The sequence below is a fragment of the Dermacentor albipictus genome, chromosome 3 (assembly GCF_038994185.2).
Source record: "Dermacentor albipictus isolate Rhodes 1998 colony chromosome 3, USDA_Dalb.pri_finalv2, whole genome shotgun sequence".
In the NCBI taxonomy this organism is placed as follows: Eukaryota; Metazoa; Arthropoda; class Arachnida; order Ixodida; family Ixodidae; genus Dermacentor; species Dermacentor albipictus.
Genome location: NC_091823.1, coordinates 123,553,133 through 123,574,084, shown reverse-complemented (window position 1 = coordinate 123,574,084; position 20,952 = coordinate 123,553,133). Strand labels below are relative to the sequence as shown.

Here is a 20,952-nt window from a genome sequence, read left to right as displayed (position 1 = left end):
ACAAGTAGCTGCAACGACAGCATACAATGGAATGTATTGGGATAGCAACGTCTTCTTTTTTTGCCTTCGCTTTATCTCTTCCGCGTTTTCTGCGCGCGTGCGCGAAAACCGTTTTCTAACCAAAATGCTGTCAAAAACCAGAAAATTAAGCCCCTTTCAGCCGTTTCCCATCTACCCTTCCAGGGCTACTGAATGGCGACGATGCATACCTGTCGTGTGTCGTGCATTTGTTCCTTTATCCCTCGTGTTTGCACAAAGCTTGAACTGAGTGGCTGAGTAGCACGTGTGTATGGGGGGGGGGGGGACATTTTCTTGACACGCCCTTCTGGTCGTGCCTTCACCACTGGTGTCTGTGGACGAGCGTGGACAATCGTGTTCGCCCGGTAGACGACCCCTTCAAACAACGCTAAGCTCCTGGTGCTTACGAGTAGGGACGACGGCTAGATGGGGAGCGATTAAAGCCGCAAATACGCTTCCTCGGTGGACACGCTTTTCACCCACATAAGTTTGTCTTTGCTCCGCCAGGGGAAATACAAGCGCTGGCGTCGTCGACGGAGAAGCAGAAGTGAACGCGCACGACGATATCTTGGGCCATACCGGGAGTGACTGGTGCACTGTGACACATGTTGCGCGAACCACTGTGGGTCGTGTTCTCTGCAGGGAAGCGGGAAATAGTGTGCTTTCGGAGGGTAAAAAAAAACTTATCTCTCTTTTCGGTGGGCACTCATTTGTGACCAAGAGTCAGCGATGTTGTCAAAGAGACAGAACATCGGCGCCGTAATGTGTAGGACCAGCCACTCGCCTCTCGACCTATCCTGGAAAGTGAGATCCAGCAAAGTGAGAGCCCGCAAGGGATCATCACCATCGCCAGGTACCTCGGGATTCGATCCATGGACCTCCACGCGAGCGCCGCATCAAACGAGTAAGTGCTCCAGAGTCTCCGCCACACCACAGGCTGTGAGCATATCTCAAGAGCATGCCACTGAGATAGGTTTCACGTCGCGGTGCGTTGGCCGTTATCGGGAATACTGATAACCGGGAATCGGGAATACCGCTGTCTCGCCGTGCCATCGATGCGCTCGAGAGCAGCTTGTTCGCAGTACATAAGGCCACGTGGAATTTCGCTTTTATAGAGTGGTGAACTAACACCACGAATCAAAGTATTCGTACTTGAAAAGGAAATGTTCGGTATCTCGAGCATTCAAAACTTCATCGCATAATTTGCAACAGCCGACCTTTAAGGTTTGGTTACTGTTCTACGTCTGCTAAACAAAGTAACCGGCATTTTCAGAAGTGGAACACAAACAGAAGTTTTCGAAGCAATGCAGCAACACATGAGTAATACAAGCTTTTTTTTTTCTTTTTGTGCTCGACAACCTGTAATTTCCGCTTAATTGCATCTGTCAATGGTTTTCATAGTGGACTCATTAAGCGGTTTCATAATTCATGCTACAACCAATGTTTTTTTTTTTTCTTTCTTTCATGGTATCTATTATAGTAGCATTCAACCAGACGTTCACCAGTTCTGCATAGTCAGAGAATGGAGGGCACAATGAAAGTCACACACAGAAAAGGCAGCGTTCATACTGTGAGTAGAAACGTTCGTTGCACTTTAGAAGGGTGGCAAGGATAAGCACCTCACCAAAATAGGGTACCAGTCCGGCTGTACACCGAGTACATCATAAACATGTTTTAGGTGTAGGGCCATTTGGATAAAATGTACCCTTGTAGGTACCACCGTTTCGGCGTTGCGGTCCATCATTCGCGTTTTCCACAAACTGTGCATTCCCATGACAAAAAACATATCGAAATGTGCACTATTATCAGAGGTTGGCAGCAGGTATCGCACAGTATGAGCGTTAATCCCAAAGTCTTTCTTTAAAGTCCGTTGGAGTACATCCCAAGATAGGATGGCGTCAGTGCAGCTAATAAAACAATGTTCGATTGTCTCTGGCACGTCACAAAGGCGACAGTTAACAGAAGAGACAAAGATACCCTTTTTTTGTAGCCATGTTTTAATCTGTATGGTTTCACTATGAACTTTATAAAAGAATGTTTAGCAGCAAGGGGATAAATACATTTTGCGAACTCGTTTTAGTACATCGTGGCCTGGCCATTTAATGTAAATTGATCGTTATAGTGGAGGCGGAAATAGCATGGACAGTAGGTCTTTGTACAACGTTTTGCGCGACACAGAATACAAGTATTCAGTGGAAAACCGAACTGTCAGGAAACGAACTGCCAAGTAAACTTCTTGCATGAACCCCCACAAGCATTAGCGCGAAGAAAAATTTGAAGAGACAACTAAATCAGGTAACGCATTAACAAGTGTGACCTGCATGTATGACCGAAATATAGGATGCGAAGTATCGCGAAAAAAGAAGAAGCGAGACACTATTTGCCCCACATAAAGATGTACTAAGCCCAGCCCACCTTCACTAACAGGCCTAAAAATATTGTCTCGCCTCATGGGCTCAAAAGTTGAAGACCATACAAAGGTTGCAAAGATACGGTGAAAGCGTTAGATGTATAGCCTAGCACAATGAATAGCTTGCAATGCATAGAAAATGTTTGTTGCCAAGAACTTACTGCAGGCTTCGGCTTTCCCAAAAATAGAAAGTCGTTGTGGAACGAATGTCTGGGCGTAACTTTGCAGGGCCGAAACCCGTTCTTTCCAATAGTGTGCGCTTAATTTATATGCGTCTAGTGGCACGCCAAGATACTTTGGCGGGACATCAGTCCACTTTACGCCTGCAAACTGTTCTGGTGTATAGCACCATGAGCCAAACCATAAGCCTAAACTTTTTGAGCAGTTCATTCGCGCTCCTGATACGCTGTCAAATTCTTCTATTATCGATACTACCTTTTCAACACTGGGCTTATCCATGCAGAAGAAGGCTAGATCGTCTGCATAAGCTAATACTTTTACTTCATTACCCAGTATATTGAAGCCATGGATGTGACTCGACTGAATTACGCTTAAGCATAGCGGTTCCAGGTAAAGGGCGAATAGTAATGGGGACATTGGGCATCCTTGTTTTACTGATGAGCAAATAGAAATGGTTTCGGAGAGTTGGCCATTAATAACTAAACGAGTAATACAACATGTGTAGCAAAGCCTAACGCCTTTGTTGTCTCCACGCAACCGACCCTTCCACATGTGTCTACGGCACACAAGGCCTTCCGTAGCGTTTTTTATTTTTCGCATCATGTAATACCTTTTGAGCAACCTTCTATAGCTTGTTTTTTTAAAGCTGTCGTGCAGGGAATTAAAAAAAAACATTTTTTTTTCTGTGACCAAACTAGCATACGTGCCACCATTTGACCACAAATTCCGGTGACGAAAAGGAGCGGTTTTCCTTACGTAAGAAGGCCAATGTTCTCTATTGGCTAATTTAAGTGGCATGTGGGGCGGAAAATTACGTTTGCTGTGTACGTATCTGGCGGTTTTCTATGCGACATCGAAATTAAGGTATATTTCTTGAAGCTTTTCCTGGCGGTTTTTAATCAAGCTATGCTCCAGACGTGTTGCTAACGTCGGAAACGTTACACATTTTGGCAATGTTTCCATGTTTACAGTCCTTATAGCTACTTCCGCAGGGAGCATTGCAGGACTCTTTAGTAGACGTATGTTTTATGTAACCACTGCCACTGGATAAAAAGGCACAAGATCTTGTGTGTCTATGGAGTTTTGTGAACGTAGATTTTGCGTTAATTGAATATATCGCCGACTGCTGCCAATGTAGTAGGGCCGATGGCCTGGTCACGCTGCTTATGCAGCATTTTACCTTCATCCTCCCCATGCATTCATTGGGTAGATAACAAATTTTCGAGTCTTAGTGCTACTGTGACTAGGTTTTAATTACAAAACGTGGCATTCCAGTGGCGCATAAGACAACGTTTAGGAATTTAAAAAATGCAGCATATCCAACGAGTTGTAACCTATATACAGCGATGCTTTTTGTGAGTGCATAAACAGTCGAAACGCGAGTACACGCTCACACACACAAACGCAGGCGCATGCACATTAAAACGAGCCTCTTGTTAAGCGGAGTCGCTGACTAGTAGCGAGTATGATGGACGGTGGTAACCGCTTAATTCTAAACATAAATCTATGATGGTGAGTGCACTATTCATTCGCTAGCAGCCTATGAGAAAAACATGACTGAAGAAGTGCATTGTACCATTTCGGGATACGCCTGGCTTGGTAAAAGCTTGTCTAACGATCGCAATAGATTACTTAAAATATAGCATGGCAAAACCAATCTGATGAGTATATATCGCAGTAACGCGACAGAAGACGGCGATCGCGCCGTCTTCTGTCGCGCACAAGCCTCTGGAATGGCACGCCAGCGTGTTTTGACAGCGAGTTTCCTCGGTCATCGAGTGAGATGTGTTCATGTTTGCTTGTGCGGGGGTGACACCATGCTTGTCAAGTTAGTTAGTAAGCAAGTTTTTACAAGTTTATAGCGCTTATAAAATTACTATCCTTATTTCGTATATCTGTCAACTAATTTGCTATCGCAATCGATGCTTCGCCTTGCGGGCGAAACTGCGAATTCTTTTTGAAAGAAAAATAAGATTTAAGACAAGATGTTGCGCCAAAGACGAAGACGAGGGGGTATCGACACAGAGAAGCCCAGTCCGTGTCCGATACCCTCCGACACTGCATGCCAGCCACGACTTCGCGGGCTGCTGCTCCTTTATTAAAGTGGATTGTGAAAATTAACTTTCACAGTCCACTGTAATTTTCTTTTCAGATCTGTCCGAAAATTGCATGGCTTCCAACAGATTCTAGAACACAACCCACGCATTTCGCTGAGAAACCTGCAGAATGACCGCAGCTCCTTCCAAGCCCATTGTCGCCAACAGAGCGCGGTGACTGCTGACCCAAATCTTATTTTGTTATAGCGCAAGCTTGACACGGACAACAGAAGGCACATCTCACACACACAGCGCCTTCTGTTGTCCGTGTCAAGCTTGCGCTATAACAAAATAAGATATGCCGTACCAACAAGCCCCTATTGCTATCCTGCTGACCCAAACCAGTCAAGCTGACAAGTACCCCGTGAACGAACGTCCCCACTATGGACAAAGCGGGGCCGCGGAGGAGAGCACTCAGGCGCCCAATGTCATCTCCTCCTAAAACAACCTGGTGCTACCTTAAATCTCTTTTTTTTTTTCAAAATTAACTCGGTAGCAATTACTGAAACTATTTTTATTCAGGATATGAAGTCTGGTTCACGCGAAAATGAAGTGAAGAACTTAAGCAGACTGCTCAAATTCTTTTCGTTCACTTTCAAGAAAATGTACACTAAATTGATCTACACCGCCGTCTTGTCGCAGACGGCGGAAAGCAATCATGAAGCGTGTTTCGAATTCCTCAAAATGAGCGCCATGTTAATGCAAGGAACCGGGCGCGCTGGTTCGTGGCCCCCGAGACATCCATCGCTCCAGCGCGCAATATGGCGGACGCCGTGGCCGGTTTTGTGTGTGTGAAAGGGTTTCTTTCGTTTTTTTTTTGAATTTGAGTTTTCGCGTAAAAAATTTGTTTTCTGTGTAGTCAAATTACAAACCGAGAGCTATCATATGTGTAAATTTTGTGCACGTTGTAGTTTACGATTTTTCTACGTATTCTAGCTTGAAAAATTCAATTAGTTCAGTCAGTTCCTTGCATCATATGGAAGGCCTGGTATATGGGGTCCGAAAATCTTTTCGTCAACTCGATGCCCGGCGCGGGACGCTCCCAAGAGGACACGTCACAACTTCCAGCGTATAACCGAAATTTCCTATGGAGCCTGGTGAGGGCTGCTTTAAAGCTGAGCACCCGGCTCTTTCATGCAACGAAAAAGGCGTGTTATCAGTGTGACATATAGCATTGTCTGCAGGAAAGTAGCCAGAACAGAGTTTTCAAGAAAGGAAACGCAAGCAAAGTAGATGATGATGATCATTGTAGGTCAACCATGCACCCCAAAGGCTGCAATGGTCTTTAAGTGTTGACATTATTTCATGTCAGCGATGCGCCACTTCCACAATATTTAACGCTAACAGCGACCCGTGGCTGTAGATATCGATGTAAACAAATGTACCGCTTTGCCAAATCCGACGTAGAAGGCTGTGCTCGAAACCTTCTTGAATATGCGAAATATTTAATGAATCCGTAGGAGGAATACAAAAAGCGATGTGCAGGTGAAGAAATCAGCGACAACAAATTCCCAAGGCAGCCGCGTTGGCAGACGGAAGTCAGCGCACCCTTATCGGCAGCACTGTTCTCACAACAGTGGAATGAGGCCTGCTCACACAGCAGTCGGTGAGCGCCACATGGCTTCCAGGAACGACATGCTGCCCCGGAATGCTAATTAATCGCTATTCACTAAACACACATCCGACGAACATTCAACATGAGCGCAAAGTACACGAATCAAACGGCGAAATTCCCGGCTCTCTTCCAAAACGTTTCGAGTGGCGTGCGGAAGAGAGCAGCGCAGTATAATGAAAAAAAAAAGAAAGAAGGTTTCCCCTCTCCACTCATGGCTTCCGTTCGCAAGGGCCGCGGTGAAATGGAATGTAAGTGACGATAATTTATATCTCGAGGTGGCATCGAACCGCATGGCCGTGGTGAGCAGTTTCCCTGTGGCGCGTTTTCCGATGACGAGTAGGATTGCGAGGAGTTGGTATCGTTCCCGCTGGTTAGTATAGTGTCCGATGCCGGCCAAAGATACTCGTCGTGGCGAAGCCAAACGGCTGAAACTCACTTTCCACCAGGCATTTCTCAACGCTAGGGCTCGAAAATTGAGCCACGATGGCTGTGGTGTGAGCCAAGTAGCACACCACAATGGTGGCGCTGTTTGGTCATGTGAACTGGCTTTGTCTAGCTTTGCGATGGCGACAGTGATTTAAACGAGCTTGTCGTTGGTGGCGTTGGACAAGCTACAATGAAACATGGAGTGGTACTCTAATATATATATATATATATATATATATATATATATATATATATATATATATATATATATATATATATATATATATATATATATATATATATATATATATATATATATATATATAAACAATAAGAAAGAGGGTTAACCGAGAGGCCCGATTTTTATTGGTCATGTCGTAAGAAGCCAATAAACAAGGACACCAAGGAAAACATGAAGAAAATTCAATTCAATTCAGTCTTCATTTTTCTCTTGGACAGAGAAGGAGACAGGACTAAAAGCTCGTAAGCTTGACAGAAGAGGTCGTGCCCCATTTATCAACTTGGCAGTACAGTACACAGGCAGAGATTTTCAATTTCCCAAATAAACACTGAAACAAAATAACAAAGCACTTTGTAAAAAGCAGCGCTATGCATCGCAGCACAAACATAGGTATTAGAAAAACAAATAACAGGTCATGGGGAAACGAAAAAAAAGACGTGTAATTACTACGTGTAGTTACTAATGGAGTTAAAGAAATTATAAATTATTGCACACGAAAGCAGATGAAAAAAACAACTTGCCGCAGGTGGGGAACGATTCCACGTCTTCACATTACCTTGGTTCTGTTCATCTACGTGGCATTCGCATACTTTTAACGCTTGGCTCGAGTTGTGTAGGACACCCTATACACGATGTACATGCCACATGTACATGCCACATGTTGCATCGGCTTATTTCTTTTTTTCTTTTTCTGGTCGTGGATGTCATGGCAGTACGCAGGCAGCACTCACAACATTCAGATGGTATGATGTTGCTCCCATGCATTTAGAAAAACAATATATCATTCACACTATGTTTCTGTGTTATCCTGTCTCTGCATGTGATAAGTATCCATAAAGCTGCGCCGTCGTTTCAGTGATTAGCAGTGTTTTTTCATGTTTTTTTTTTCACTTAGGCTGCCACGTGGCATAACGTGTTAATGGAGGCATGATATGCCTGTATGCCCGTTTCATAGAGAACCTGCAACAGTGACTTATAAAATCCGTTGTCCATAATCCATCTTTCGTAGTCTTCAATTTGATCTCTGTTCAACTTCACACCTTTAGGTACACTTTCGCGAATTGTTTTTGTACCAGGGCACGTCGACCAAAGAATAGGTGGTGGTCGTCCGCTGCAGACGCAGGAGCAGAGCACTTCGGACACCGGACAACGTCTTTGTATTGTTGACACCAAGCACATGTGACGGATAGTGCTAGGGTCGCCCCAGCCCGAAATCTCCGAAGAGAGACTTCCTCCACCCGGGACTCCGTGACCCGAGAAATATTGTGGGGGAAGGGAGCAGACACGCGGGGGGAGGGGGGTGGGGAGGACGAGGGCACGCGTGGACATATCAACTAAGGAGCTTAACGTTCAGAATCTCCGAAGTGGACTACGAGGGGACGGCGGTTTAAAAGTAAATTGCGTCGGAAAATGCGTAAAGTACGATTTGCACACAAGCTGCAGACATGATTAGCGTCGGATTGTGATACGAATATACCAGAAAAAACCTGATTCTCTTCGGCGGATATACTGAAAGACAAAGCTCGTTTTGCAGCTTCAGTTGGAGCTCCAGCCTCACTCGTCTGCGCCCTCTGCCCGGCGCAAGTGCGTTCTTGAACTAGCTGAATTTCTCAAAGTAAGCGGTGTCACAAAATCCGTAAAGTACGACTTACACACAACCTACAGACATGATAGCACCGGATTGTGATTCTAATGTACGAGAAAACTTAATTCTGCTACGCGGAAACTCAAACACAAACCCCCCTTTCAAGCTGCTGTGTTTTGGGTGAGCACGCCACGAGAAATCCCGCTAACTAGAGGGTAACAGCTTCACTGTAAAAGACACAAGAATCTTCAAGTTAGGTTAACAAGCTCTGTCGATCCCAGAGGCCTAATTTTCGTTATAAAGAAAACAGGAAGAAATGGCATTTCTACAGATGAAAAATGAGCAATGAAAATTAGAAAAGCAAGAGAAAGTCAGTTGCATCCAACAGACCCGAATTCGAACTCATTGCTTTCATTTTGCATTTGATTTACTCACTCAATCATCCCTGCTTAGCACGAGGCCATGGGTTAAATTTCCAACCACGGCGGCCGCTTTGCGATAAAGATTTCGTGCAAGAAGGCTTGTGTACCCTGCTTTGGGTGCGCACTTCAGAACCCCAGGTTATCAAAATAAATATAGAGGCCTCTGATGCGGTGACCCTCATAGTCCCCATTACACCTTCTGGAAGTTACACGCCTCAATTTATTACACACGAACACCTTTCAGACTGATGTACATTGCAAGAACAGCCCAGCTTTATGCATACTGTCACATGCTGAACAATACAGCAATATAGTGTACATGATCTGTTCATTTTGTGTTGACACGTAGATATCGTAAAAAGCAAACGCGGTATACACAGCGACAATAATTAGATAACATCTTTTCAGTATTGAAAGTGCGGAATGCAAATTCAACAGAACGCCCGCATGATATCAATAAAGTACAGTCGCTGCATCCCCCTCAGAGTGGACATAACCTCCTGCTGACTAAACGAATTTTTATTCTGGAGCATTACATTACCATATGTGTTTATACTCGCCCTCATTGAAGCCAGAACTGAACTCATTTGATTATCTGCAAAAAAATGAACACTCTTGATATTAAGGATTGTTTAAGTGGAACATTACTCCATCAGAACTTGATATTCGTGACATCTAAAGCGAACTGACATAATCCAGGAAGATAATAATAGTAATAGGCTTGGCATGCATATTTCCTTCGCATAAACGCTTTTTTTTTTTTCGCGTGACTTATTCCGCCCCCGCGGACCTAACGATGCAGGGCTAGCTGTGCTTTTGCGGCATTCGAACGGAGAAAATAATTGTTCGAGTTTGATGCAGATGTCGTTCGTCATGAAAAAAAACTTGCGGGAAAACGTCACCGTAAAGTTGACGCGCGCATTCTGGCGCGCACCGAGAATCGTGCTTCTATTGACCCTTTTCGCGGAGCAGTTTGTCGTAGAGAAACGAGATGGCGCTTTCGGCGGCGCGCCACACACCGCCTCAGAGACAACGCACGAATACGAAACCAATGCCGCTTTTTCGCCTTGCGTCAGCAGCTGTCCGGAATGCAACTGAGTTTTCGCTAACGCACTGCGCTCCAATCATGCCGGATTGAATCATGTGGGTTGAATACGTGTGCAGTAGTTGGCTGCACATATAGTGACTGCCATATTAAGGAATGGAATGAATCTGTGTAGCCAAGTTCGCGAACCGCTGCTGCAAGTGTCCGTACGTGTTACTGGCACTTCGATATGTACGACTTTCCTCGAGGATACAGAAATTCGCTCATCTGCCAGCGTTGTATCGCTAACCTCCAAAAAAGAGTGACTCAGCCCCTGAACGTCGGCAAGAGTGAAAACCGTTCGTCAAACAATGACAAAAGGAGTAGAGCCACTGTTCGTTTTGCGCACAGTATCTACACACATCTAGTCCAACTGGCGCGGAATCTTACGCCTACTCTATCGCCAACGTGTCAATAAGTGAACGGGCGCACACTTGATTATATGTGCACCATTTACGCACAGCAAATGACGGACTACACCGATAGCACACGAATGGTCGAAGCTGAATGTTTCGTGACGGTTCGCAAGAGTAAGCGAGTTACTAGCGATAATACATATTTGCTACAAGTTATTACAATGTGCAAAACGGCTACAGTTCAAGCCTTGTGTGTAGCAAGAACAAATCCATCGAAACTGAGCACACAAGCGAGCTATTAGGCAGAAATAATCAGATAGTGACCGCACCAAGGAAATTTACTGAGTCAGAATTGCGACAAGTCGCTGCTTCAAAATATTTTTCAAATAAGGAACCAAGAGCAAAACACACTGATCTCGATTCAATTCATGTGAGGAAAGTTTGGATATAGCTTTCAATACATATTTAGCCTCGCTTTTAAAGCAAGAACCATCTACGCTGCTCGCGCCGTTCGGACATAGCTTGACCAGCTTCCTAAGCGCGTTTGCGTGTTCTCTGAAGCTGTGGCCAAAGCTTCGTGTCGTCCACCCAGACACCCGTCTACGATTACTCCCGAAACAGGTTCGCTAAGCCCCACCGGCGTCATACGCACCCATTGTAAACGCGGGGGCAACGGAGGCAGTTGAGGCAAGCAATGGACGCGTCACCACGTGATTAAACATGGCAGCGCCCACGGGATCACCGCGAAAAGGTTCAATAATTCTACACCTTTTCACCATTATCCCTTCGCTATTGGGGAAAATGTTTCGGGCAGCACCCACTTCGCTTGTCTTTCACGCGACGTCATAAATCCGAGAAAGATCACCACGTCAAAGTGACGTGTTCGTATTCAAAATGCATTAATATGCAGAACAAAACAGCATTTCTTTTTTCTGAATGCCCAGAGACTGTCCTGTTCCAAACGGCATGGAAGATGGCTGCTCGCCGGTCGCTCTGGCACTGTCGGAGCTGCCGGGAAAAATAGATTTCTTTGCGCTTGATCATAAAAAAAAACTTGCATGTTAGTAAAACGTGATCGAGCGCTGTCAGCGCGTATACGACATCGCTTTGCCAAATCGTCTTCGCTGTTTCTTCTTTTTGTCTCTTTTTTCCGCCTTCTGTTGCACGCCGCCACGATTTTCGGCAAGCCACCGCAAGCTAAGCAAGCAAAGGGAAGCGGGCCACTACCAAACGCCGGTCCCACCCTCCTCATAATGTTATGTACTTTCACTGCGCTAGCTCGGCCCCACCGAAACCCTCTCGTTCTGCGCTCTCCTGGCCTTTCGTCAGCTGATTGAATTTTTAAAAAAAAAATGTCAAGATCTGACAACGCTATTCGCATTGAAAGCAAACAAGAGTGATCCCCTATAAACAAGGGGATCACTCGTTTGATTGAGCTGTTCCAATAACAGTGCGGATCACCGCCCAGTGCTTGCGCAGCGGTTAGGCAAACTTGACGCCGTGATATTGGAATAAAAAAAAAAGCATATAGTAAAAGTTTTACGTTGTGAAAATCCTATGACACAAATCGACGACGGGGCACTGGCGAAGAAGCGGCCCGGTACATTAAAATAAATCCAATTGTGTAACACTGCGTGCCATGAGTGCGCAGTGTTACGTCGAAAACCCCATAATTAAATGGACAAATTTTATAGCATTTCATTAACCGCTTTTGCGAAAGTTTCGCTTCAGATATATTCTAACCTGTGCGTTGGCTCCACATCATTTCTTTCTTCCGCCCCCCCCCCCTTTTTTTTCTTCCTTCTTTTCGTTTCCTTATGATCAGAACGTGGCTGCCTCGGCCATATACAAGTCGAACTCGCGACCTTTCGCTACAGAGCACATTGCTACAGCGCCACCACCGTGGCGCGTAGCAAAGTGCCACCACTCGTGACGTTGTTGCTGGCCGCGACCTTATCAACCTGTGCAAAAAAAAGAGCAATCTGGGTGTGACAATATCCACAGTACCACTGCAGTAAGGTATTTAGATTGAGACATCTAGCGGTTTTCCGTTAGTATTAAGAGGAACACACGAAAATTCCAACGTGATTCGACACCTCACAAGAACAAAGCGTTTCTCGTTTTCTTTTTATACTTGTAAGAGGAACTTTATCTGCAATTACAGCGTTATTATAACAAAAATTATCCAGTTCAATTTCGGGTAGATCTTAAACTTCTTGCGGGAAAACAAAGAAACGATATACAAAACAGTACAGCCAATACACGGATAATTCCCGTTTTACTTATTTTTTCGGGGGGGGGGGGGGAGGGGGTGGAGGGGAGGGGGCATTCAACATTGTCATAACTTCTGAATCGCTGAATACCAATCTGTATGGCACTAGGAGCCATGCAGTGTTGCCAATTTCGGAATTTCGTCGCTACATTTAGCCACTGTTTTCTCTGTTTAGCGACTAATTCCTAAACTTAGCGAGCGGCAACCTTCTTTTAGGGAGGTGACAGACAATTCGCGGCATTTTAGTGAATTCGAAGTTGTGAAATTTCTTTCGAAAATAGCCTTCTAGAATGTTTTTTATTATTCAAAAGCTACACGTGAGCGGCCAAAATTGGCTGTATGACACATACGCTTTGCTGAAGCAATGGTGGCCATCACAGCATTCAAAGTGTGCTCACAAAGGACATGTTTTATATTATTATTATTATTATTATTATTATTATTATTATTATTATTATTATTATTATTATTATTATTATTATTATTATTCCTTACATAACCATTTTCATGAGTTCTTAACGCTCCGGGTTCTACTTACATTAAGTGTGTTCGACTGGTGGACACTTACGCAATACCCCCGTGATTTGGCCCTATAGGCCAACGTGAGACGTTTTGGTAAATGTCTCCCTTTCTTTCTATTTCCCCCTTCTACTCTGTTTCTCTTTTTATCCCTCTTAACCCTTCCCCCTGCGCAGGGTAGCCAACCGGAACTACCTCTGATTAACCTCCCTGCCTTTCTCTACATTATTCTCTCTCTCTCTCTCTCTCTTGGTAAATGATTCGCGCCATGATCGCGTATAATATGGTGTTCCAAAATGCCTACACTGTCAAATATAAAGCAACGATCAAGTGAAGCCGTATAAGCTACTGTGCATCAAACTCGAGGATTTACGCACAGAGCTCAACGATTCAAGCCATAGCTATACAGTCGGAATGTCACGTTGAGACGTGCAGACAGTGGGCCGACATTCATACACACGTGCTCTCTTCTTCGTTTCTCCTCGATTCTTACACTGTATCGCACGCGACCGTTGTATTCTCGCTACTTCGAAAACTGGGTTGCTCATGAGAAACGCATTTATCAAAAGCGTTCACGATGCCCACTCTCAAACATAAATGTATTAAATAGCTAATAAAAGCACGCACGTACTAGATTGATATGTATACTACTACATGCGTGCTAGTTTCGTACTAGCCAAGGGCTAGTAAAGCTAGGAAGTGCAGCCGCTACCAGCTAGAAAGGCTTCTTCGTACTTTTCACAAGGTAACCGCTAAGCCACTACTACTTCTCGTGATCGTAGCTTATTAATCTGTGATTGTGACAGTCTGACGCACAATTTAGAGTCAGTTCTAGTACTTTTCGTAATTTAGGATTAAACGGCGTCGTGGCACACATGTGCAGACAGTCAGTAGCATATAAGAATGTAGGTACTAAAGTTTATTTATCCAAATACATAAGTGCTCACCGGTGCAGCATTTGCTCCCATTAACGAGGGCTATATGTTCTATTGAAGTTGCTCTTAGATTGCGTGTCGCGTAACATTTTTGTCGTTATTCTGTATATATGTTCTTCCCTAAGGTTGCTACTTGGCCATGTTGGGGAATACACGGACAGAGAAGCAATGACCGAAGATACACACAAAGCGCAGACACTTTTCGATTGACGTAACTGACCCGTGGCCTCGTGACCACATACTAAAGTTTGCGAAAGGGGCTATCAAACAACTTTGGCGTGATAGCCCTCCAAACTGTACTTGAGTGCGGGCATTTTCTAGAGATTCTACAGTTTTATCTTAGGTCTACCTTCATCAAGTGGGAGGACCGCTACTATTCACGAAATGAGGGGCAGATTCATGCGATCATGCGTACCTCCAGTACTAAGCCATTTATTTCTATCATACCTGGACAAGATTACACACCGCTGTACTGCTAAACCACAAAGCTGTCATTAGGTTTTAGATATGTCGATGATTTGTTTTTCTTTCAGACTGCAACATTTTTGATTTTAGTCGAGGAGCCTCTGACGTTCTGACGTCGTCTCCATCGCTGAAAAATGTTTAGAACCCCTGCTAACCGCACATGAACCACCCAGCAACGCAAGCATATTTAGTGACAAACAATTTGTATTGTTGCTATGAATTCCGAGTTAACAAACCCATTCTTCCGTTTAACTCCCCACATTCAAAACTAATTAAGAGGGCGATTAGAAATCTATTTTATGAACGCTTTGGAGAAGTCGTGTCCCCAATTAATGAATACGCACAGAGCTCAACGATTCAAACCACAACTAGCCGAGTGCAGCCCGCGCTGCACTCACCCGCCGCGGTTGCTCAGTGGCTATGGTGTTAGGGTGCTGAGCACGAGGTCGCGGGATCGAATCCCTGCCACGGCTGCCGCATTTTGGTGGGGGCGAAATGCTAAAACACCCGTGTACTTAGATTTAGGTGCACGTTAAAGAACCTCAGGTGGTCGAAATTTCCGGAGACCTCCGCTACGGCGTGGCTCATAATCAGAAAGTGTTTTTGGCTCGTAAAACCCAATAATAATAATAATAATTATAATAATAAAGCTGAGCACTACTCTCTCTCTGAGGCAGGTTATCCGATGCCCTCAGCCCAGGAATAAAAAGGAAAAAAAACAACGACCATTCCATACGTTTGTAGAGTATCACACAACTTAAAAGATTATTGCCCAACGTATGGATGCAAAAGTTCAGCTGTCTGCACCGGATAAACTCGTGAAGCTGCGCAAAATGAAGAAACCAAAAGGCAGCGAAAAGAAATTGCCTAATGAGAAATTCCGCACCAAGTTTGTCGAGTTTAAGAAAGGTATACTGTACCGTACACCTTTGACATGTGAGTATTTCTACGGGGGACAGCAAGGTCGTTGCACAGACGACAAGCTGCACAAGAATGGTAATATCGTAAAAAAAAAAACAGTTGGATGGTGAGCCATTCATTTCAAAGAGTGCGGAAGCAAACAATTGCATCCCGACTGCAGAATAACTGCAGAAAGCATAAACTGAGAATCGACACGTCTCATAAGCGAAGCACACAATATTTTATTCGGGTTTGGAAGACAGGTGCATCAGTGTAGTATCGACTGCATTGTCAACGAAAGCAATAGCATTTTTGAGTGGCTGCACACCGTGTGGAATTACTTTTGTCGGGGCGCGGCAATTTATAAGATGGTCACGATGAAATTGTTGACAGTTTGCGTTGTGTGTGTATCTTCGTTTCTTGCTTCTTTCTGTACGCGTCTTTCACGCGCAACGTGACACGTGCGATATGTGTGTTCTTGCTTACCGTTACTTGACGGCGTTATGTAGTACATTGTTATCCGGAGTCATTGTGCAACAATGCCCCTGGTAAGCATTACGCATAACAATAATTGATATATAATATAGGGTGAAGGGATGCGGTTCTCTTTTTTTTTTCATATGTAACATTCTACCTTATGCTTTCAGAATACCATCGACTTAGTTTGACTATGCAAGCGGCCCTTATAAATTGAACAGGCCCCACAGTATTGCTGGCAATTATATTTCAGGTGCGTTAACATGCACTACCGAGGTAGTGAACACCACGACAAAAGATTGCTCACAGACAGGTAGTACTCAACTATATTGGCTAGCTTCAGCAGGTAGTGAAAATTACTATCTTTTACCACCTCCACTTACTAAATGGTAGTTCATTTTGTGACAAAACACATGTTAATATTTAATTAGTGAATATGGCTACCTTTTTTTATGAGCATGCGTTACCTGTAATTTACTCAAAAGCTTTGGCGACAGTTTCTGACAATGGAGCGAAATTTTGCAAGAACTAAGCGACTTAGTTGTCTCGCTTTAGCACACGCTTAAAGAAAATGTGGCAACCCTGAATTAGGAGTTCGCCGTGAAAGTAAAATCTCCGCCTACCGGCGTTGTTACAAGAGCGTGTCAATGCGCCACGCGTCGAAAAAAAAGAACAATTTCACGTAACGGCGAATCGTCCTAGTTGGCGACGACGTCAACCGGGAGGCATTCACATCCGCTCCGTTTCAGCGACAGCCCCGCGCGACGCGTGGAGCGCGGGCGAAATAGCTTCCTCCCGCTAGCTAGAGCGCGTGCTCTTTTGCTCTTTGTCTTGTGCGTTTTTCGCTCACTCCTTTACCTCGCAACTGTACTCTCTGCTTCTCAACGCACCTCTCTCTGCCTGCCCCAGCCTCACTTCCTCCGCGGAAAGAAGGCGAACCGAGAGCGGAAAAAAATTAAATGAAAACGATAAAGTGGCGGAAACGGCGATCGCAGCGCCACCCTCCGACTTCCGGCCGCACCGATCACTCGCTATCCGAAGCCACCTTGCGGTGAAAGTGCGCGCGACTCCTCGGTTGCCGCCGCTGCTGCTAGCGGTCTGCTTCTCTGTGTGGCTTCCCTTGCCCTGCGCGTGCCCTTCCCTCCACTCCGCGGCCCAACCTCCCCGGTGCTTAGAGAGGAAGAGAGTTGGGCCGAACGTGAGGGGCACCGAGTGTGCGAGTGCCGCGGTGCTGGGCTTGCCTGCGAAACAACAACGCCCGCGGAATGACGATCGCTGCCGGCGGCGGGCCAACTCCGACAAACCGTGCGTGTCCATCCCGCGCGCGTTTGTGACGTGCCTCCCATGTCCAGCAACGAAGACGCCGGCAACAAGGGGAAGCACGAACGACCACGACGCCAACCGCGGGGTTCGTCGACGAGCGAAGCGTCATCGCAGTCGCCACCGCATGGATTAAAAACCCGAGCCCCCCTTCTCCTCGGCACGACTTCGACGCGTCTCGGCGACGACGCGTAAACAACGGGGTGAGTTTCAATGTTGACGTCGTCGTTGCATTGCGCGTGCCTGGGGAGACGCTGCGTCTCAAGCTCCGGAGCTTCTGCTATGTGCCTTTGAAACCTCGTTCTGTTGGAGCGCGCCGTCAGCTGCTTTCGCCCTGGGCGGCGCGCCGCGCCGCCGCTGAGCCTGTGTGTGTTTTCTCTGCGGCGGTTATGTAATAGCGGCGCCGGAAACCCGTCCCTCCCGGCTCCGACTCCGCGCGTCGTTCGTGCCTCACAGCCCGCTCGACAACACGATCCGTTTTAGTGGACGCTGCGATAGGTGGCGTCTGCTGCTGGCAGCGCTTTTTGAATCGAGCGTTATATTGTGCTCGCCCCGTGTGTGTGTTGCTGACGTTCTCGTATGAGTGCGATGCCGTTGCGTAACGTGGCTTGGTGGCGTGCGCTCGAGCGTTGTTGGGAAGCCTATGGACGTGCTCGACAGATGCTACGCGCCGGCGTGACTCATGGGACGCCGAGGCGGCGCACCCCCCTGTTTCCCGAGAAAATTGTACCGTGATGATGCGCCCCGCGCGATCACGGCCGTTTCTCGGCGACGGGGGGACTCGTCCACGCATGCTAGTCTTGACCGGAAACGGTGCTGATTTCGCTAGGAAGTGTAAGGCTCGCGGCCTATCTCGCCGTGGAATCGCCAGTTTCCGGCTCGGGTCACACGTTTCGTCCGTGACAAGCTTAACCAGAATAAACAATACATATGCTGATACGATTGCAGTCGTCTTGGTCGTCCGGCCATTAAACGTGTGGGGCGTAGGGACGTCAAGTGTCAGATAATCGACGTAATCTTTGCCAGCCGCCAGCGAGGCGCTTTTTATATCCACCTTGTCTCAGCCGCCCGTATAGTCTAGACAGAAACGAAGGTTTCACGTCCGATCGACACTGGCGGTGCCGGTGACAGCTTCGCGTTGCTTGTGGTGTGAGATCGTGATACCTAATCGTTTGCCCACTCGGTGACCCTGGTTGAGGGTCTGTGTTTGATCCTGCTTGGACGTCGGCGGCGCCTGCTGCTTGGCGGTCGCTATCATACGGCCGTCCGTGCCAACGATCTAGCGGGCAGCTCGCGTGTTTGCCTTGGATGTAGCGGGCATATATCTGCTCGACTTACGTCCGGGTCGGAAGCGCGTCTCCCCCCTCCCTCGTAAACTTTATGATAGCAGCCTTTTTGCCGATTCCCAGATGAGGTTCCTCTGCTCTCTAGGAGTTGTCGTTTCTTTTGTTACTCCTCAAAGCTCAATGTGCTTCGGGTAGCAGGCGGCTCATCCGGCATACTAGGAACGCCGCCGCTTATAGCAGGCTGTCCTCGACGAGCAAGGGTGTATGACGTCAGCTGCTGAACTTGCTACCCAGTAATTGTGTTTGCTTGGAATGACATCTACTAGTAGAGTGACAGTAGTTGACATCAGCTGTGGCGGCAGCGTGCAGCTCTTCGTGGATACGTTGAACTCCTACGTACCTTTATCGTGGCCTGTAAGGCCTGCTAGGAAAACATGCCTTCGTTTTCAGCAAGCGGCTGCTATGAATGGTCGGGATAACTTATGCGCAGGTTTCGGGTCGTGCCAAACAAGCAGCTACGCTGCAACTAAACCTTAGCACGGGGGTATATTTTGCGTCAATTTGGCTGAGCACCTCATTTCTGACGGGAAAGTTCGCGTGTCGTATTGCACTGGTGCGCATGGGTATACATAAACACCCTGCTGTTTCTCTGTTACAATCCGGGCGGTGCCAATCTACCCGGAGATGCTGTGTGTCTTATGCAATCAGCTGATGGCACCGTCAAACACTGCGGCAGTATATTCATATATGCTGTAATAGTTCTAGATGCGATAGGTGGCATATCTTTCACAGAAGACTTTGGCTGTGTTGTCGCTGCGTTACATAACTGCTTCCTATCCTCATGAGTGTTCGCATGATATTTCAAATCTCACGTCGTAATTGCTATTTCTCGCCGGTCTCCTGTAATTCGATATCGTACCATGCTCAGCGCTGTTCATGGATAAATTCCTTCGCTTTGTAGTTTCTTTCTTTTTTTTTTCTTTTTGGGCGTCAGCGTATACTGATCGCTTACAACCTGGCGCACGTGAATGGCAAACATACCCTTCTGGCCGACTTGCGCCGTTGATATTCTGCTTAGCGTACCTTTGTTGAACGTAAATCTTCAAGCGCAATGAAACCTTGCCGGTTGTAACTCGCCAGCTGATGCAGTTCATTCGTGACGTAGCAGATACGACCTCGCCTGCTATAACGAGCTGTTCCTCTCAAGGCAAGTGCGTCTATGTGCTGTCATCAGGGAGGCAACTCGAGGCGTTCACGGCACGGAACTGCGTGTAGGCTATTGCCGTGTTGTGCAATGCGAATCGCCTGCCGAGCGGGAGGTTACCTGCTGCGATTCCTTAAGGCATGTGACTCGAAGCTGCGAGGTCTTCAATGGCTCTTGAGTCGGACATAGAGCAGAGCTTTATTTAGAAAGACTGAAGATGTAGTTAGTTTTGAGGATCGCATTTCCCTGCACGATTACCCTCTTCCCCTTTTCCCATTCCCCACCGTAGGGTAGCCAACCAGACTATTGACTGGTTAACATCCCTGCCTTCCTGTATTCCTCTCTCCCTCTCTCTTTCTCTCTCTCTCTCTCTCTCTCTCTCCCCGTCTCATCTCAAGGCCCCTAATGTAAGCAAACGCATGTGCTCCCGTTCTGTTATTGTCATTTCTTTGTTGTTGCATTTGGTAGAGCTAGCGCTGTTCTTTGTGCCATTCATTGCTAGTTCTTTCGGCCCTGACAAGTAATTTTACACATGGCCTGTTTGTAATTACGAGGCAATTATATGCTCATTTCCCACAAAGGAAAAGAAACACTAGACCCAATTTCTCTGTACGCAAAGGATGCATGTTACAAACAGCGTATCTACGCCGCTGCTACGCCGGCTTGTTCTCCCCTTTTTATGACGCTTTTGGACTTTGTTGATAACCATAAGAGTGCTTAACTTGCCGTCGCACTTGTGCATCCCCCTTCTACGTCATCATCATCCCTCGTGCAACGTTTACGTCCTCGTTCCCCTGCCCCTGTGCAAAAGCAGGCTAGAGAGCGCTAGCTCAGGCCGACCGCTCTAGCTTCCTCCAAATTCCTTCTCTCTCTCTCACTCACTTTCCTGATCCGTGCTGGTCTGTCTATCGTTTTACATATTTAACGTAAATTGTTCTCAGGGCCAAACAGGTCTTAAAACACCAGCGGAAGTTGCAACAAACTATATATATATATATATATATATATATATATATATATATATATATATATATATATATATATATATATATAGACACTTCATGCTCTTTCATAGTAAACTCATAACTGTCGGGCCGGCGTTGGAATGAGTCTGTTATATGGCATACATTTTCCGGAATGG

The 20,952-nt window shown here is 46.2% G+C and overlaps 1 protein-coding gene across 7 annotated transcripts in view; it reads left to right on the top strand.

The window, feature by feature from the left end:
- Positions 1–765: 765 nt before the first annotated feature.
- The window catches only part of aop (anterior open), a 184,417-nt gene continuing 164,230 nt past the window's right edge, over positions 766–20,952 (top strand). For 2 of the 7 annotated variants that reach the window (XM_065441426.2, XM_065441427.2), the window contains exon 1: positions 17,058–17,524. Coding sequence is in view for 1 of the 7 variants with exons in the window: in XM_065441434.2 (XP_065297506.2) it covers positions 781–922 (142 nt within the window). In the remaining 6 variants the exon portion in view is untranslated. Of the gene's footprint in view, positions 923–17,057; positions 17,525–20,952 lie in introns of those variants that run through there. The other 5 variants (XM_065441425.2, XM_065441424.2, XM_065441432.2 and 2 more) reach the window with 3 other exon arrangements.